The sequence below is a fragment of the Hemibagrus wyckioides genome, linkage group LG12, assembly GCF_019097595.1.
Source record: "Hemibagrus wyckioides isolate EC202008001 linkage group LG12, SWU_Hwy_1.0, whole genome shotgun sequence".
Classification (NCBI taxonomy): Eukaryota; Metazoa; Chordata; class Actinopteri; order Siluriformes; family Bagridae; genus Hemibagrus; species Hemibagrus wyckioides.
This window is the reverse complement of record NC_080721.1, coordinates 11,236,623-11,255,284: the sequence shown is the minus strand read 5'-3', so window position 1 is coordinate 11,255,284 and position 18,662 is coordinate 11,236,623. Positions and strand designations below refer to the sequence as shown.

Below are 18,662 nucleotides of genomic sequence, written 5' to 3'. Positions count from 1 at the left end.
TTTAACCTGGTTTATAAACCCACTCCTAACCTGCAGCCTTTAAACCCCGAGTCGAGGTTGAGGTCAGCTAAAGCCAGCTTCCCGCCTCTCCAATTACAAAACATTCATTATTTACACAGGAGAAGCACATAGCTGACATTTCACTGCTGATTGAATTATACAGCATGCAGTCACTCACTCACTCACTCACATACGACTCTGCTGCATTCCTCCAGTCTCCATATCCCCCAGTATTTAATGGTTTAAGCCTTAATTATTCACCGAAACTCTCTCGATTATTGAACATGAGCGGGTCAGGGGAGTCAGGGCTTGTGGCTTTAGCTTTCAGGGATAGATACACTTTCACTGCTTTGAATTTTCTCATCCAAACGTTTTCTTAATAATACATTTATTACTGCTCTCTCCTTATTTCCACATTGCACATTTTTTACAATGATCTTTTTAATGTCTTTATATACATATTGTTTTCATTTCATTTGTAAAGCATCAACTAAAATTCATGTCTTTACCCCTGAAAACTCAAACATAAAACAAGTCGATGGATTATGTGTCGAGATTTGAACTCTGTTATGCTGTAAGAGTCGATACAAAAAAAAATAGTAGAGATGTTTTAATCTATAAAATCCTTAATTATAATAGTCTTTAATAAATTGTTATAACAAATATTTTAATGCTTTTTAAAGAGCAAAACATGACCAAAACATTTTGGGGATATACACTATATTACCAAAAGTTTTGGGACACCCCTCCACATTAAGTTCAGGTGTTGTGTTTCAGGGGTTCGGCTTAGTTCCAGTGAAAAGAACTCTTAATGCTTCAGCTTCATACCGAGACATTTTGGACAATTTCATGCTTTGTGGGAACAGTTTGGGGATGACCCCTTCCTGTTCCAACATGACTGCACACCAGTGACCAAAGCAAGGTTCATAAAGACATGGATGAGGGAGTTTGGTGTGGAGGAACTTGACTGGTCTTCACCCCAACCCCATAGAACACCTTTGGGATGCATTAGAGCGGAGCCAGACCTTCTCGTCATCACAACATCAGTGCCTGACCTCACAAATGCGCTTCTAGAGGAATGGTCAGAAATTCCCATAAACACACTCCTAAACCTTGTGGAAAGCCTTCACAGAAGAGTTGAAGTTGTTATAGCTGTAAAAGGCGGGTCAACTCCATATTACATTCATGTGCAGGTAAAGACAGACGTCCCAGTTTTGGCAATGTAGTATATTTACACCTTTATAAGAATCTATTAATAGATGTGGACAGCAAAGAAAGAATTTCCTTGTACAGGGAAACTTGTTTCCTCACTGTGCATATGACAATAAACACTTTGAATACAATCTTTTCTGACTAGTAAAGCAGCTTGTATATGTCAAAGGTTGGCAGAAGCCTGATTTGTATTATATTTTCAGTGATTTCTTTTTTTTTTAATCTTACTCAACACTCCCTTAACTTCCCAACACTGAAACAAGAATCAGCCGTTTGCTGTAGGAGGAGTTTCCTGGCCCCAGGGTGTTGTTTAATCTGCAGGTCACAGGTTTACATTCACATGCTCATTCAAGTTATGGTTTCTATGGCAACAGGGTGTAATACACGATATGTCAGATACCCCACATGATCTACAACTTATCAAAACAAACAGACATTAAACTTATCACTTTTCCCGTGAAAAGACGTTTATTGTATGAGTAACATTTATGGAAGGAGTCTCCAGTGTCAGATCTTTAACAGTCAGAGCTAAAGGTGGAGCTTTTTTGAAGGAAAATCTGCTTATCTACTTTATAAATTAATTACAGCTACAAAAAGACGACTGGCAAGAAATCTCATTCTTTAATAAATCAAAAAAGTGATAATCGTAAGCACATGTCTGTGGGATATGAAAAATAAAACACTACAGGATGTGCCATTGCAGGGGGAAAAATATCCTTTCATATTGTCTGTGACGGTATCCATTTTCTACAGTTCCTTAAAATGGCTCCTATTTAAAAAAAAAACAATTGATGAACACATGAAATGGAGGATCTCAGTGTTTATGATTCGTACACAAATACAGCGAGTTTAATCTGCAAGTCTCCCGACTGCGTTTGGTTGCCATGGCGATAATGTTTATTAGCAGGTGGAGCAAATAGCATTAATTAATTAATTACTTTATGTCATTAAAGCGAATCATTCTGGAGGGAATGTATAAAGGGTGTGTATAAAAACTAGCAGTGCATTTCTACATATAAATGAGAAGCAGTGTGCGCTCCTCGTTCTCATAGGATACGCCCACATTTAGTAGGCAGCGCTCTAGGTAGCTCATCATGTCACCAGAAGTCACCAGCTCACGTTACTGTGTGCGTGTGTGTGTGTGTGTGTGTGTGAATGTGTGTGTGTGTACTGCCTTATTTTCACCTGGACAAAGTTTCCTAGCCTAGTTCCTCAGCATGCTGATGTTTGCATTCTGGTAATAATATAAAAAGGAATATACTCACTCACAAACAATACAGCTTTTGCCAAATCTCTCTCTCTGTCTCCCTCTATATCTCTCTCGCAAATATAACTAACACACATCATAGCAGTTAGTCTAATGCAACCAGATTGTCATCAAATCATAATAACTGTTTAATTACATACAAGACAGCCTGATGATGTCATCTAGCTGCCTATTGCCCTTCGCTACTGTTTTACAAAGCGATTACGATAATTAGCTTGAGGTTAGCAAGCACTTCTGTTAGATGTGAGCATGCTTTTTGGCATCTGAAGATACAAACAGCTCTACTGTGCGACAAAGACAAATATTAGAAGAGGTAAAGCCAAGTGCATATCATCAATCTCGGATATTAAATCATTACGCATACCAAAAGTTTCTTGTGCAAATATAATAGAACAGCTCTTGGCTGCTTCTAGATGAACATAAGCCTCAGTCCTGTGCATCAGCCCATGCTGTGCATAGTCCACTTCATCTCTGAGGATACACAGCATCATTTTGTTTCCCTGTGCAGTGTCCTGTCTTAAGTTGCCATCATCTCATCATGGCTTGCTGGGAGAACGAGTGGAAAACGCTCCGGATGTTTCCAGCATGGTTTTCCGGCGAGCCGTCTCCTTGGCAACGTTATGGTTCAACCTTCTCAAGCGCTCCTGGAATGAGAAGAGGGCATAAGAATGGTGTAACGGTAGACAAGGTCATTTAAAAAAAGCCCAAGATCTGTAAATGATTGGGTTTTCTGTCCAGTCTCACACACTGTCACTTAAAAATGTTTTCTAAATACGTTCATACCCTGACCAGGCATAACATTATGACCACCTGCCTAATATTATGTTGGTCCCCCTTTTTGCTGCCAAAACAGCCCTGCCCCATCCTGCACTGTGTATTCTGACACCTTTCTATCAGAACCAGCATTAACTTCTGTGAGCAACAGTAGCTCGTCTGTTGGATCGGATCACACGGTCCAGCCTTCACTCCCCACATGCATCAATGACCCTTGACCGCCCATGACCCTGTCACCGGTTCACCACTGTTCCTTCCTTGGACCACTTTTAATAGATACTGACCACTGCAGACCGGGAACACCCCACAAGAGCTGCAGTTTTGGAGATGCTCTGATCCAGTGGTCTAGCCATCACAATTTGGCCCTTCGTCAAACTCACTCAAATCCTTACGCTTGTCCATTTTTCCTGCTTCTAACACATCAACTTTGAGGACAAAATGTTCACTTGCTGCCTCTAATATATCCCACCCACTAACAGGTGCCATGATGAGGAGATCATCAATCTTATTCACTTCACCTCTCACTGCTCATAATGTTATACCTGCTCGGTGTAGAGGAATATTATGAAATGATTATTTTGTCTGCTTCAGACAGCTGTGTGATCTGGTTGAACCATATAAATGAACTACTTGAAATGACTGACTCTCTGAAAAGATTCAAACTGTGATCTATTGCAACTTCCTTACATATTTCTCACAGTGAGGTCTGTGGTCACTTCTTACTGCTGTGTCACAAGGGGAAGTGGACAACAGTATAATGTGTTTAAAGTGCTTTGTATTTAGAAAAGAAGGATCTGGAGGTGCATAGGAATATACTGATCGGCTTTACTTGTGCATTCTGTAGGATGTTATTGACCAGAACCACTCTACGCCTGGCGTTGAGCAGCTTCTTCACATAGGGATCCAGGTCCAGGGCGACTTTCTGGTGTTCGTTGATTCTACACAGCTCTGAAATGTGAAATGTGTTACAGAAAAGTTAAATAGGCATATTATTCAACAAATGAAACACTAAACACAGTCAGTAGTGTCTGTGTGAATAAATTCACCGGTTGCCAAGTTGTCAATGTGTTCACGGAGCTCCACCTGACTCTCCCTGTGTGCAGAATAAAAACATTAAAGAGGATCTGAATGATTTAGACAACTCTTTACTACTTTGTGGTCGGCATCATGCAGAAAATAAATGTATACAAGCTTCCAGAGGAGCAAAGAATAAACAAATAAACAATAAACAAGTAAACAAAAGCATGACAGTCCGGATCTAACAATGTATTCGTAAGCGTAGCTCGAAATCAATCCCGCACCATATTTACCTCACTGCATGGACATGTAGATCGAGCTGCTGTACCGCTGGCTTTAACAGATCCATAAGACCTTCAGCAAAAGCATCTTTTCCTGACGGAGTCTCTACAACTGCGAGCGCCGCCATCTTTCCTGCGTCTTGTGGCAGCGGCCTGTCTATGAAATCTCACGATATCTCGCGAGATTGTACTGCCTCCTGAGCTCGCTAACTTCACAGCATATATATATAAAGGAAAATACGATCATTTGGATCGTACTGTAAAATCCAAACACGCTGCTCATAATTTTTTTTCACATAAAATGTAAATATGAAATAAATTGTCAATAAACTGTTTTATTTTTTTATTTGCCGATGAGGGGACGTGATTGATTTCTCAACTGTCCAATCAGAACTTGCTTAGGAGATGACCCTCTAGCCAATCGCAACCTAGAACGCCATAAAGTGGGTGGGGCTTAGCCTCCATTTTCCAGCGTCGCAGCTGTTCGCACCATTTTGTGATGAACCCGACGAGAGAAGACCGACAGTGTAGTGTAGATAGATGTGTAGGTAGATTGTCGCCAGTTTTCTCGAGAATTTAAGTTACTAAAGGGTCCTACTTAATACAAAGGGGGTAATATAAATACGACTTTACGAGAAGTTTGGTTTCGATCAGCTAGCTTTTAGAGATCAGCTGAGTCAGTTAGCTAGCCTAGTCAGCGCGTGAGCCGAGCAGCTCCTACAGCTGCGACAGATTAAAGCATTAAAATCCAGATTCTCCAACAAAAGTAAGTAAACCTTCAAATAACAGTGTTAACGATTACGTACATCATGTATGAATTAAATAAATCCTATAACACCGAGCTGTGAAACTAGTTAGCCTGTTTAGTTGTAATAGTTATTTATTTTCAAAATGGCCGCCCAGTTTAGGTTTAACCCAATTAAAGGTGTATAAAAGGAATCTACTGGACATTTTTGTAACTTTAATTTATTTCTAGTGCACTACCTAGGGTGCCTACGCCTTTTTTTTTTATCACTCCCTGTGTAGTGCACGTCTTCCAGGAGAGATGGAGGGGTTTATTTATAGTGTCTGTGTTTTTCCTTAATAATACGTGTAATGTATGAACTCGACATTTTCCTCCCCATTAGGAAAAACTCTCTTTAATTTCTGTTCTTTTTCTGTATCTCAAATGACTCCCTACAGGAGCAAGCCGGCGAGTGTGAGAAGAAAAATGAGTTCCCCCTCGACTCAAAAAGTCGTGCTGAAAAGCACCACCAAGGTGTCGCTGAACGAGCGGTGAGGCTCCACGCATCCTGACAGCACTATCTCAAGCCCGGGGGGAGAAACAAAAAAACAAAAGTCATGCAGAGATACTTAAGGCACGGTGCAGGAAGCCATGCTCTTTTGGAGGTCAATGAGGGGAGATACCCGAGCAGAGCAGAACAGGCACGGACGCCAGGCTGCTCGCGGAGTGTGCACTGCTCACGCAACATGGCGGACGACCGGACACTCCGCACGGGAGACGTGACTGTGGGGTTTCTCAGTCACGTCGGCCGTCTGCCATCTTGCATGAGCAGTGCACACCCTGAGGTGAGAGGGGGTGTGTAATCACGGTGAGGTAAGCTTCCTGCAGAGGAACCTCCTCAAACATGGCAGAAATGATGAGATTTAACAAAGCGTGCCATATTTCTTGCCCTCTCTCACACAAACTCTCTCACTTAGACCACTTCTGATGTTCTTCCTCATGCTCCTCCTCTTCTTCTGCTTCACTTCTGTCTTCGCTCACTCTCTCACACAAGGTGCTCAGCCCATGCCTGGACGTGACCCTGCTCCCTTCATCCCCTTCCCTTGTTTACCTCATGAGCCTCTCATGGCAAAAAGCATCAGAGGTCACGGTCCAGACTGTAAGTGGCCGAGTTGCCGGACACCCCTCTTAAAGCCCTGGGCCGCCTTCCGTCTCGTGTCGTCTGTGGCCGATGACGTGGAGACAGCGGTCCGTAAGTGGCAGTGACTCTGAAAATCCTCTTCTTTTTTCCTTTCGTCCTATCCTTCTCGCTCTCTCCCTTTCCCCTTCTCTCTCTCTCTCCCTCCCTCTCGCTCGCTCTCAATCTCTCTGTCTCCTCTTCCCCAGCACTTTTAGAAGTTCACAGGCATTTTGTTTGGTTAAAATGTCGGGGTGTCACCAGACAGTACAAAGAGAGAGTGTAATGAAGGAAAGCGTGCCTGATAACAGGCCTTCAGTGAATTGCTGCAGGTTCCCCTGTGGCTGCGTCCATGGTGTGTGAAGTGATTTGATTTGGAAACCTCCTTTCCTCGTATCCCCCTCTCCTCTTTCTTTCTCTCTCTCTCTATCTCTCCGCTCCTTTCGGTTGTGTCCCACAAGCTTCACTAACATGATGAAGAACAAGCAGCCGACCGCGGTTAGCATCCGGGCGACCATGCAGCAGCAGCACATGGCCAGCGCAAGGAACCGGCGTCTCGCCCAGCAGATGGAGAACAGGCCGTCGGTGCAGGCAGCACTGCAGCACAAACAGGTAGGGGAGCGAGTGAGAGAGGGACAAGAAGAAGAAAGGATTAAAGGCCAGTGACAGCTTGGTGGTGCTGGGACCTGAACCCCAGCTTCTGTGTGTGTATTTGGTGCTCTTCCATTCTCACAGTCCTTGAGTTTTGTAAATGTGCTGGATGAGTTATGAGCGTTTTCCCCCCTCCTTTTAGTTTTCAGATAATTCACTACATATAAACACATCTGATGCAATAACACAGCCTTGTCTCCACGGTCCTGAAGACTGCAGGCTACCCTATGTTTTAACTACATTCAAACTTTTGCCATAATATAGCCATTGAAGCTAACATGGCATTAAAAAAATCAATCAAATCAAAAACCTGAAGACTGTAGTCTGTAAGTAGTTGAACGCTGATGAGATTTTTTTATCGATTGTATTGGAATGTCAGTTTTCATTTTATTTATGTCTAAACACTCTGTGACGAGAACATCCTGAATTCTTAATACAAAGTCAGTCAGTTTTCATTGTAGTTTAATGTTTTTATTGATTTTATTTTTAATTACTAATCCAGCAACAAGTACATCAGAGGGACGGCTCATGTTGGACGTTTGGGGGACAAAGTTAGGGAGGACAGATTAAGATGGTTTGGACATGTTCAGAGGAGGGAGAGTGAGTATATTGGTAGGAGAATGTTGGACATGGAGCTGCCAGGCAGGAGGCAGAGAGGAAGGCCAAAGAGGAGGTATATGGATGGAATAAATGAGGATATGAAGCTAGTGGGTACAAGTGTTGAGGATGCAGAGAGGGGGAGAGAGATGATTCGCTGTGGAGACCCCTGAAGGGAAAAGTCCAAAGAAGAAGAGTTAGTAATCCAGCCTTGTCCTTGCTGTATAATTAATCCATTAAAAATACTGTTTTGTTGAATTATACATACTTTCTCTGTGTATGCTCATTACATAGAGTATAAATGTACAGCGGTCCAGAGTGTTAAAGACTGGACAGAATGATTCGGTTCCTTTTGCCTGATCGGTTTATAATCCTGTCTTCAATGCTGCTTTGGTTCCTCGCCTCGTCTCTGCAGAGCCTGAAGCAGCGGCTTGGGAAGAGCAACATTCAGGCGCGGCTGGGTCGTCCCATCGGCCCGCTGATGCGGGGAGGCGCCGGAGGACGTGGCTTCGGCGTGGCAGGAATGCGCGGAGCTATGCGAGGCCTCAGAGGACGAGGAAGAGGAGGCGCCATGAGAGGAGCGCTGGCTCTTAGAGGTATGATGAATTCTCCACATCATGCGTTATAGTTAAACTGGGGTGTGGTGATGTAACCAGTCTCAGACTCAAACATCAGTACTGCCGAAGACTCATGGCACGGTAAAGGATTAAAGTGTGTGCGCGCTTGTGACAGGTCAGCTGAAGGGCCGAGGTGGTCCGGGGCGTCCAGGTCTTCGCAAGGGAATGCGCCAGCGAGGAGGAGCCACGGGTCGAGGAGCCGCTCTGACTGGCCGAGGAGCAGCACGTGGAGGAGCCGGAGCCCGTGGTGAGCAGATACAGGACTTTATTTATTTGGATAGAATTTTGTGGATAATCAAATTCTCATCATTTACACAATGTGCTATTTAAGCAATTATAAACAACTCTATGATCATATGATATTGTGTAAATTTATGTAAAAGAAGTGGTGTTCACACAAGGAGCTTGTATATCTTGTGTGCACCTGGAGGAGTAAAAGTCATGTCTGCTAGACGTCATGTCTAGTGGCAGCCACCCTGTTTGCTTTGGGGTGTGTGTCTCTTGTAACTGATGCACTGCAGTGGATAGACTGCATTACTGGAAGATGATGAGAAGGTTCTCTTCACCATTTTATCACTTTCTTGTTTTCAGCTCTCCCTTTTGTGGAGATGTGTGTGTGTGTGTGTGTGTGGCTAAGTTCAAATCGGCTGTAGCAGGAAATACTCGATAAATGAGGCCTAGAGTTAATGATGGTGTATGTGTTGACCCTTAAGTTGTGCCGTTCTTTCAGGTCGCGGAGGTCTGCGCGGTCGTGGCGGTTTCCTTGGAAGAGGCCGCGGTCGAGGCCGAGGCAGGGGAGCAGGACGTCCCGTCGTCACCAGAGAACAGCTGGACAATCAGCTGGACGCCTACATGTCCAAAACCAAGGGACATCTAGACGCAGAGCTGGATGCGTACATGGCCCAAGCTGACCCGGAGAGCATGGAGTGATCTGCGAATGTATACACTGAAATCTTCAGTCAGATAGGCATCTAGTTACAGGCATTATATTTCCTGAATGTCCATTTTTAATCGAAAATGCTATTTACACTGAACTTTCTACAAAGTGATGAGATATATGTGGCGAGAGCTGTCCGACGTTGAGCTCCACACGCTTACTTTACTGATTCGAGTGAAAAAGGAGCACCTTTTTATACAGCCTAGGCTCATTTTAGTGTCCACACAGTGCCCATAGAAATGCTGGACAGTGGACATCGAGCTCCCCTGACATGGACCCCTTCACAAAACAGACTTTTTGCCCTGTGTGTGTTTTATTAAAGCTGGACTTTGGGGAAAATGTTGTTTAGTATTATTAATACTGATCTACTCTAAAATCGAACCAGATTTGTTTTGGCACACGCTGTTCCTGATAACATTGTGCTACGAACACGTTTCCCCCTTCGTCTTCTATTTTATTGTGATTTTTAAATGGTCAAGTCATACTCATGGATTCGGGTCATGTGATTACTGCAGTTGTTTGTGTATAAAAAAAGAAAAAGAAATTCACTACAAAACACCTTTATTGTAGTTCAACAGCCATTTTTACTTTCTTTTAATAAATATTGGCCATGATGGATAAGAAGCTTTGTGTTTGATTCTAAATGTGAAGTGTCTGTCGTCTCTGAGGGATGTAGTGTTAAATATTTCAGCTTGTGCTCAGGCACGGTGTCTCAGGTCTAATAAAGAGTGTTAAAAGGAGGTGCTTGAGCGTTAGAGAGATTTATATTTGTGATATTTTGTGCTGTTTGTGTATGATGAGGTTATTTGCAGTTGTGGGAGTGAACAAATCTGTGCCTACGTCACAAAACTACTTGCAAGGACATCAGCAGTATCACGCCTCTCACTGTTGCTAGGCAACTGAGAAACTATGGAAACCGGAAGTTAATTCAGCAGCAGCTAAAATGTAAGGTAGGGGCTCGAAACGCGAAAAGTACCAAGAATATCCATATGGTATGAATTTCTTAACATGAGCATTTTTTTGGTTGGTGAATTACTTCACAACGGCTCGGTGCGACTAAAATGATATCTATTCCCTACAATGAGCACGGGCTGCTAGCCGCCATTTTGAATACGTTATCGGTGGGTCACGACCGAGCTATCAAAACAATTTCAATTTCCGGAATGGTGAATATCCAAAAAAATAAATAAAAATATGTATGTTAAGTTACAATTAAATAATCGATGAAATAAATGTAATTTAACAGTAGATCAATGTAATATTATTAGCATTGTAAAACTATCTAGCCGTAAGCTCGTACGGAAATGACGTAAGGTTTCCATGACAACAAGACGAAGCTCGGCTACATAGAGAGAGAGAGAGAGAGAGAGAGTGAACAGACCGCAGAGTGAAGCAGGGAGAATGTGAGGAGAACCTTTATAAGATTATTATTATGATATTTCATTTACCTACACGAAATAATATTTTATGTAAATATTTACAGCTTCTGTGCGTCTTCTTGTCACCTGGACGTCATCTTTCCTCAGCTTTATCAGTACAGCAATGCTGGAAGCCATTCAAGTTACTGGTGAGTTTCCTGGATTATTATTATTATTATTAGTAGTAGTAGTAGTAGTATTTATTATTATTAGTAGTAGTAGTAGTAGTATTTTTTATTATTATTATTATTATTATTATTATTATTATTATTATTATTATCATCATTATTATTATTAGTAGTAGTAGTAGAAGTAGTATTTTATTATTATTATTATTATTATTATTATTATTATTATTATTATTATTATTATTATTATTATTCCAGGATCTCATTGTTAGAATTCTAAATAAACAAACATATGAATAATAATAATAATAATAATAAAAAACATCTATAGCACAACAAGGGCTATAAGGAGACTTTCTAGTTATGATCATCAGTCTAAATCAGTGATTATAACATGAAACATTAAGTGTGGTTCAGGAGGCTGCAGTAGTGTAGAAACTAACATTCAGAAGATTTTAAATGTAGTCTTCTGTTTATATCTTGCATGATATTTATAGTAAAATATGTATTGTTGTTGATATTATGAAGTAGTATGATGATGAGGTGTATCAGTGGAAGGAGATGGAAGGAGTCTCCAGTGTCAGTGCTGTGTAAGACAGAGGTGGAGAGGTTTGTGACGTGGGAAAGACTTCAGGACAAAGAAGTTCAGACTTTTCTTTAACATTGCTTCGTTACATCATGCTGGTTTGTTTGTTTTCCTATAAGTACTCTATATATTTTAAATATTTCTGTATTGTATAATACAATCAATATCCATCCTGTACCTGTACCTGTCTCTTGCCTATGCAAATAATTATACATATAATATATTATAATATAATCACACAGACAGACAACTACAGTTGTCTGTCTGTGTGATTATATTATAATATATTATATGTATAATTATTTGCATAGGCAAGAGACATATAAACAATGTAAAAAATGATTTTTAAAATGATATTGCTTAAATTGTGTATTGAATATGATAATTGGATCGTATTTTAAATCACTGTCATGTCAAAAGTAATACATGGTATTACACTTAACGCCTGATCATTTCACATCCCAGAGCTCTGTTAGAGTAATCGGCTGTGATGATGAAGCCGTGTCCTTCCGGCTCATTGCTCTCGTTAAAAGCTCGCTCCTGTTGTGATTCAATGCCTCGAGTCCTCTCACTGCCTGTGTGCTCCTACTGTCCACAATAATCAGGATCATTTTAATGAAGCGTGGCACAGTGCATCCTCAGAGCTCACGCACTCCAGCCACCGAGGTCAGTTTAACATGACTTGATTCCGAAAGACAAATAAACGAATTCAGTCGCAGAACATCCCGAGGCCTGTCTCTAACAGAGCAGGACAGGTCAGATAAGATGTGAGAAAAGAAAGAAAAGTGGCTGTGGTTTTGTCATGCTGTAACCCAATCTCTCATGGATTTATCGCTGAGGATATTTCACTGTCACGCTCCTTAAGAAAGGATTCTTTAGGACTTTACAATAGGCTTTGTTTTTTGTTCTTTCCATATCAATTTCATTTGTTGTAGTTACAAAGAGGGCACAGAGATTAGGTTTCCAGGAAAATGGGACACGAAGAGCAGAAGGAAAGAGCCAATTGAAGAACTTTAAATGTTTAAGAGCGTTTTAAATGTCATGCTAATTTACATCGAATAATTGTTCTTTAACAGGAACGGGTAGGTCTCTTCCTCCATACAAGATTAATGATCAGGTGTATGTAACATCGATTTAAAGCAGCCTCTGATCCAAAGATTCTTCTTTCAGAGACACCTCGGAGGCCACACCTCCTTTGTTAGGCCATGCGTTTATCACTGGGACTGACAGCGCAGAGGCTATGCCTTCTTTACTGGCCCACACTTTTATCACTGGGACTGACAGCACAGAGGCTATGCCTTCTTTACTGGCCCACACTTTTATCACTGGGACTGACAGCACAGAGGCCACACCTTCTTTACTGTGACGTGAACCACAGAGGCCACATCTTCTTTACTGGGGACTGAAACCACAGAGGCCACATCTTCTTTATTGGGCCACAACTTTATCACTGGGACTGACGCCACAAAGGCCATGCTTCCTTTGCTAGGCCACACCTTTATCACTGGGACTGACAGCTCAGAGGCCACACCTTCTTTACTGGGCCACGACTTTAGCACTGGGACTGACAGCTCAGATGCCACACCTCCTTTACTGGGCCACACCTTTGGCAGTGGGACTGACCACACGAAGGCCATGCCTCCTTTGCTAGTCCACACCTTTAGCACTGGGACTGACACCACAAAGGCCATGCCTCCTTTGCTAGGCCACACCTTTATCACTGGGACTGACTGCTCAAAGGCCACACCTTCTTTACTGGGCCACGACTTTAGCACTGGGACTGACAGCACACAGGCCACACCTCCATCACTAGGTCTGACAAGCTGTTCCACTGATTAGTGGATATTTGATCTTCTACATCATATGCTTACATTTCCCTTTAGAACATCTCCACTGGGCTGAGAAGGACATGGCTAAGAAGTGTGTACTGAGAGTCATGGAGAAGCCTGTAAGTCAGGTGTATGTGGATCGCCGATCTTCTAGTGTCCTAAAGAGCAGCTCCGTCTTCCTGCAGAAAGAGGAGGAGACAGAAGGCAAGATGCTCAAGCACTCCCCCTACAGACAGTTTAAAAGAGCACAGCATATCGTCTCTACATCGACCCACCGAGACATGAGGCCTCTGGTGCTGATCCGTTCAGGTAATCAGAGCTATGGAGAAATCAGCCAATCACAGCTTTTCCGTTGTTCCTGGCCAGGGAACAATATAAGCATCCTTGGCAGTCCAGTCAGCCTGTCTCCACGTCCTGGTAGCCAGATCAGCAGAGCTTATCTACCTCGGGTCAGACTCCCACAGCTGGCTAAAGGTAGTAGAGATGGAGAAAACTCCACAAAGAAGCCTTGCATTCTCACTGCCATTAAACCTTCTAATGTGGAGAGTGAGAAGGCCAAGTTCTTCAAGTCAGACTTCAGGTATAACCCACAGTTTGAGTACAGCAACCCAGCATCACCACAAGTTCTGGAAAAACACAGCAAAGCCTCTGACCGCTTCCTCACACAGGTAACAGTCCATCTCTGATTCCAAGCACAACACACAAAACCTATTTAACCCCTGACAAATAATCCTCCTTCCATCTTCTTTCTTTGTCTCTCAAACTCCATTACCATCAAATCCATTCTTTTACTTTTTACTTCTACTTATCATCATAATCATCACAAACACGACCAAATGTAGTAGGAGCTAATGAAGTTAAATGAAGGTTCATTATGAAGATTTCTTCTTCTACACCTGTTCTCTCACTCCTTCCAGTTCTTTCACTCTTTTTCCATTAAACATATGATTTGCGTAAGCGTTCAACAGACAGCACTCGTCTTAGCATCCTCGCGGACTTGCTGTATTTCTTGTGTCAGCTTCATTCTTTCACCTCTCTATGACGAGTTAATGCCGTTCTCCCAGGCGGTACGCATCATGGAGCTGGCTCTGCACAAGTACGGAAATTACGAGAAGTTTGAGCAGGCCACCGGAGGAAGCTTGCTGACCAAGAGCCGAATCTGGGCCCACGTCAAGAAGTACATGGAGAAGGAAGGCTGTGTGGGAGAGGTAAGTGCATGCACATCAGAGCATTTATCATAATCAGATCAGATGAGTTTAATGTGCAGTATGGTACAGTACAGCATGTGATTCTGTTTGTGTGTGTAGATAGTGGTGCACCTGACCGATGACCTGCTCTCCAGAGCCTCCATGACCGTGGTGAACGGCAGGCCAACTCTCACCATCAATATCTCCGCAGCCAGGGAGCAGTGGCTCGAGGGCATGCTGAGACATGAGATTGGTGTGTGTGTGAAAAGCATTCTATAGATCCATAACACTGTACAAGTCTTTATTGGAGGTGTGCTTATCTCTCTCCTTCTATCACTCAGGTACTCACTATTTCCGCAGCATCAATAACAGCCAGCAGCCATGGAGCAGCGGAGCCGGGCGGAAGAAGCTCGGACTGAAGCCGGTCAACCCCACAGAGGAGGGCCTGGCCAGCATCCACAGCGTGCTGTTCCGCAGAGACCCCCGGCTGTGGCGTGCCGCCCTGCTCTACTACACCGTCCACCAGGCGGCGCACATGTCCTTCACGCAGCTGTTCCAAGAGCTCGCACGCTTCGTCCACGATCCCGGCACACGCTGGGACTACTGCGTACGAGCTAAACGCGGCCAGACCGACACATCACAACCCGGTAATAATAACACTGTACAGCATTAAACAGACAAGCGATAAGAGTCTATATCTAATTTTCTGTCCCTGAACTCAGGCTGTTTCAATAAGGACCAGGTTTATCTGGACGGCATCCTGAAGATCCTCAGGCACAGAGAGAAGATCGACTTCCAGCTCCTCACTGCACTTGGGAAGGTCAGATGTGACTACTAATGTGACCTTTTCATTTGTTCTTCAGCACACTTATTGAATTACAGTGTGACCAATGCATAGATAAGCTTTTAAAAGACTGCTGATGGAAACGGAAAATGCTGATGCTGGCAAAACATTGTGCATTAAGCCTTTTTAACATACAGAGAACTACCTACAACTCTAAATAGTGCGTGTAGCTAATGAAGCTATTTGATGAGAAATTTGACTGTAAATCTCCTTGAGGTTGTTTATCTTGTTACTATCCAACAGACAAAAAAAGCTGAATGTCTTGATTTAGTGTAGGTTAAGAAGAAAAATAATTATGTCACATCTTTATTTCTCCATTTGTAGCAGGAACATTAGAGCAGCTGTTCCCTCACCAAGCATCTTTTGTTAATGAGACAGAAAATGCAGCTTATCATGTAAATGAGAAATTATTTCAATCAATTTTTGTGGAACGTCCACTATACAGTCCAGGTGTTACTATAGAAATACTACAGATATTAGTACAAACCTGTGATGTGCAGCTGCACTATTGTCAGAGTGTCAATCAATCACCTTTTGACCAATCAGTATCAAGAACTAATTATAAGGCCCTTTACTTATTTATGCTAATAACTAGGACACTGTATAACTTTTAACACTTGAGCCATGAGATTTTTTTTTTTAAAGCTAACTCTTGTTTAATGACCCTTTATTGTGCATATATACAGTAGGTTAATGCACTTAGTATGGAGGCGTAAAGACGTCTTATGAGGACATTAAGCTGTTACTTATTTAACCCACATGAGCATGCACATTCTGCAGGTGTCCTACGAGGACGTGGAGCGCCTGAAGAGCCTGGCTGTGATGGAGAATGTACGAATCCCTCACTTCCTGCAGGACCAGGCGCGTTACGCCGAGCAGCTCCAGAAGATCATGGCGGTCAATCAGCTGACCGATGAAGAGCTCCAAACGCTTATCTGAGCATGCCAGGACACCCCCGTGACCTCTGATTCCCAACACCGACCTAGCCTGATCATTCTGAAAATTCTGTGTGCTAGACTGACCAACCCTGCATCTCGGACCTAGCCTACGAGTGATGCTCATTACTGTATACCCAAGTGTCCTTTTTAATCCATTCAAAGAAAGTGTACATTTTTCTAAAAGGTTGTTTCTGTTAAAGTGAAAAGAAATCAGGCATGCCAGGATGAACATAAACACAACCTCAGTGCCACCTACCTGCCGTGATCAGAAATGACATTTTTTAATAATCCAAACTTCTGAGGAGAAATATATATATATATATATATATATATATACTTGCCAATGTGGCTCTCTGCTCATGCCAGATTGTGGGTGTGTCCTAAATGCTAGCATACGCTTTGCATTTCTACTACACTGTCAGCTAGTTCAGAAACATCCCAAAAATGTCTTTTAGTCAGACCTCTTTCTGATTTTTCTGGTCATTTTTGTTCTATTTTAAAAATTCATACTGTTTTCTACAGATTCTCACACTACTCTGTGAGTGTATGTCAGTTGTGACATTGAGAAATGTTATTTATGTATATTAGTTATGTACATTAGCAAAGGTCATGATTTCTAGACACGTTTTTGTTAGTATACTGCGTAATTAAACCACACAAGAGTATATAAATTTGTTCTTCTGACACAAACAGTCACAAGTTACAATACTACCATCACCATGCTTTACTGTGGCCATATACTGTACACTATATTGATATAAGTTTTGGGTCGTCTGCCTTTACATGTACATGAATGTAATATGGAGTTGTCCAGCCCTTTCCCAGCTGTTCAACTCTTCTGGGAAGGCTTTAGGAGTGTGTTAATGGGAATTTTTTGACCATTCCTCTAGAAGCACATTTGTGAGGTCAGGCACTGATGTTGGACGAGAAGGCCTGGCTCACACTCCAAAGGTGTTCTGTGGGGTTGAGGCCAGTCAAGTTCCTCCACACCAAACTCTCTCATCCATGTCTTTATGGTCCTTGCTTTGTGCACTGGTGTGTAGTCATGTTGGAACAGCGGTCATCCCCAAACTTTTCCCATAAAGTTGCATGAAATTTTCCAAAATGTCTTGGTATGCTGAAGCATGAAGAGTTCCCTTTCACTGGAACTAAGGGGCCGAGCCCAACCCGTGAATTCAGTGAGGGGTGTTCCAAAACTTTTGCCAATATAGTGTACGTCTATTTGCAGTTCTGTTTTCCTGGACAAAATAGATGAGATGCTAAGCAGAAGCTAGTTAATGACTGATGTAACAATGAAAATAAGATGAAACTACTTGGATTGCTGTAGATGTGTTGGTCATTTATGACAAAAAAAAGGCATTGTATGGCTGAAATTACACTGTAATCTGACTTAGCATCGAACGCTAACTATTGGACTTCCATTTGTTCTACTGCATCAATTTGAGTCAAACTTGTACACACCATGAAAATATTATTTAAACCTTGGATATAATCCGAAACATGGCAAAGATAAATATAGGTTTTGTACACCAGACGGAGACTAAGATTGCTAACTCTTCTTTCCAGCACTAGTGTTTGGGACACACCCTTTATTCCTTACAAACTGTATTTATATTATACATTTTTTTTGGTAGATGTTAATTTCTGTGACTACTTTAAATGTTAGACTTTGATGATTTGTAAATTAGCATGTTTTCAGGTTTGTGTCTGTGGCATTTCGCATGAAAACACACAACTTTTTTCTCCCAAGTGGTTTCCTTCCTAATGCTTATTATTATTATATTACAAAAGTTTTTCCTCAGATATTTGAGGAACGTTGTGTTCTGATGTTCATAAACGTGTCAAATCCTAATAAATTTACCCACTTATTTCACGTTTTTGTCCGTTTTTCCCCCACTATCCCTGACAGACTTAAGGTCTAAACATGTTTTGTACTGATTGTTGATATGCTACGGTAGAAAAAACAGGGCTTGACGTGAGAGGAAACGTATTCCTCTCTTTTTTCCACTCTTTTCCTTTTTTATTGCAAAAAAAACATTTATTGTAAATCATCCTTTGAACCCATTCATGTCATTTTTTTTTTTTTTACCATTTTACATAAAATATCTGTGACATTTCAGAAATGTCAACATGTAGTACTCTCCTATGGCTAACTGACTAACTAGCTAGCTAACTAGCTGGTTCACGTTGGGTTAAATAAAATTTTGAAGCCTTCTAGTGTAAGACAGAGTGAGATTTTAGGGAAATCTTTCTTTCCCAAGACAAATTTAATGGTATATGAGGAAAAAAATAGCAACAAACAGCTAACAAGGATTCTTCCCTGAGGTAGTTTGCTCACTAGTGTTAGCATTTATTAGCATTAGAAACGCCCATTAGTGTGAGAGGACCCACATGCGTTACACACATCAGTAGAATTTAGGTGAAACTATCATTTAAAATTCATTTCTAAGAATGAATCCGTGTGAATTCAAACATTAT

The 18,662-nt window shown here is 41.9% G+C and overlaps 3 protein-coding genes across 6 annotated transcripts; 2 read left to right on the top strand and 1 right to left on the bottom strand.

Annotated features, from left to right (window-relative positions):
- Window positions 1-1,494: 1,494 nt before the first annotated feature.
- snapin (SNAP associated protein) lies at window positions 1,495-4,722 on the bottom strand. Its single transcript, XM_058405018.1, has 4 exons — window positions 4,564-4,722; window positions 4,300-4,346; window positions 4,083-4,201; window positions 1,495-3,123 (listed from the first exon to the last, which is right to left on the bottom strand). The coding sequence occupies exons 1-4, from the start codon at window positions 4,677-4,679 to the stop codon at window positions 3,016-3,018; spliced, it is 390 nt and encodes a 129-aa protein (XP_058261001.1). The 5' UTR covers window positions 4,680-4,722; the 3' UTR covers window positions 1,495-3,015.
- A 305-nt stretch (window positions 4,723-5,027) lies between these two features.
- Window positions 5,028-9,878, top strand: chtopa (chromatin target of PRMT1a). The gene is made up of 6 exons (XM_058405017.1): window positions 5,028-5,317; window positions 5,734-5,826; window positions 6,914-7,064; window positions 8,116-8,296; window positions 8,433-8,564; window positions 9,048-9,878. The coding sequence occupies exons 2-6, from the start codon at window positions 5,762-5,764 to the stop codon at window positions 9,245-9,247; spliced, it is 729 nt and encodes a 242-aa protein (XP_058261000.1). The 5' UTR covers window positions 5,028-5,317; window positions 5,734-5,761; the 3' UTR covers window positions 9,248-9,878.
- Window positions 9,879-10,028: 150 nt separating this feature from the next.
- Window positions 10,029-18,057, top strand: matcap2 (microtubule associated tyrosine carboxypeptidase 2). Of its 4 annotated transcripts, XM_058405015.1 has the most exons (9): window positions 10,029-10,657; window positions 10,738-10,821; window positions 11,329-11,484; window positions 13,270-13,883; window positions 14,280-14,423; window positions 14,523-14,655; window positions 14,744-15,049; window positions 15,125-15,222; window positions 16,027-18,057. In XM_058405015.1, the coding sequence occupies exons 4-9, from the start codon at window positions 13,296-13,298 to the stop codon at window positions 16,183-16,185; spliced, it is 1,428 nt and encodes a 475-aa protein (XP_058260998.1). In that variant the 5' UTR covers window positions 10,029-10,657; window positions 10,738-10,821; window positions 11,329-11,484; window positions 13,270-13,295; the 3' UTR covers window positions 16,186-18,057. The 4 variants fall into 4 exon arrangements, with proteins under 4 accessions (XP_058260998.1, XP_058260995.1, XP_058260997.1 ...); XM_058405012.1 differs by lacking the exon at window positions 11,329-11,484; XM_058405014.1 differs by having other exon boundaries at window positions 10,029-10,821; window positions 11,332-11,484.
- The last annotated feature ends 605 nt before the right edge of the window (window positions 18,058-18,662 follow it).

Excerpts from the sequence above, each read along its gene's own strand:
- matcap2 (XM_058405012.1), top strand. The coding sequence starts at position 10,797 with ATGCTGGAAGCCATTCAAGTTACTG. Across the intron at positions 10,822-13,269 it reads GGAAGCCATTCAAGTTACTG|AACATCTCCACTGGGCTGAG; the intron begins GTGAGTTTCCTG and ends ATTTCCCTTTAG. Across the intron at positions 14,656-14,743 it reads CATGCTGAGACATGAGATTG|GTACTCACTATTTCCGCAGC; the intron begins GTGTGTGTGTGA and ends TCTATCACTCAG.
- snapin (XM_058405018.1), bottom strand. The coding sequence starts at position 4,679 with ATGGCGGCGCTCGCAGTTGTAGAGACTCCGTCAGGAAAAGATGCTTTT. Across the intron at positions 4,347-4,563 it reads CTACATGTCCATGCAGTGAG|GGAGAGTCAGGTGGAGCTCC; the intron begins GTAAATATGGTG and ends TTCTGCACACAG. Across the intron at positions 3,124-4,082 it reads ACATCCTACAGAATGCACAA|GAGCGCTTGAGAAGGTTGAA; the intron begins GTAAAGCCGATC and ends TTCTCATTCCAG.
- chtopa (XM_058405017.1), top strand. The coding sequence starts at position 5,762 with ATGAGTTCCCCCTCGACTCAAAAAGTCGTGCTGAAAAGCACCACCAAG. Across the intron at positions 5,827-6,913 it reads AAGGTGTCGCTGAACGAGCG|CTTCACTAACATGATGAAGA; the intron begins GTGAGGCTCCAC and ends GTGTCCCACAAG. Across the intron at positions 8,297-8,432 it reads AGGAGCGCTGGCTCTTAGAG|GTCAGCTGAAGGGCCGAGGT; the intron begins GTATGATGAATT and ends CGCTTGTGACAG.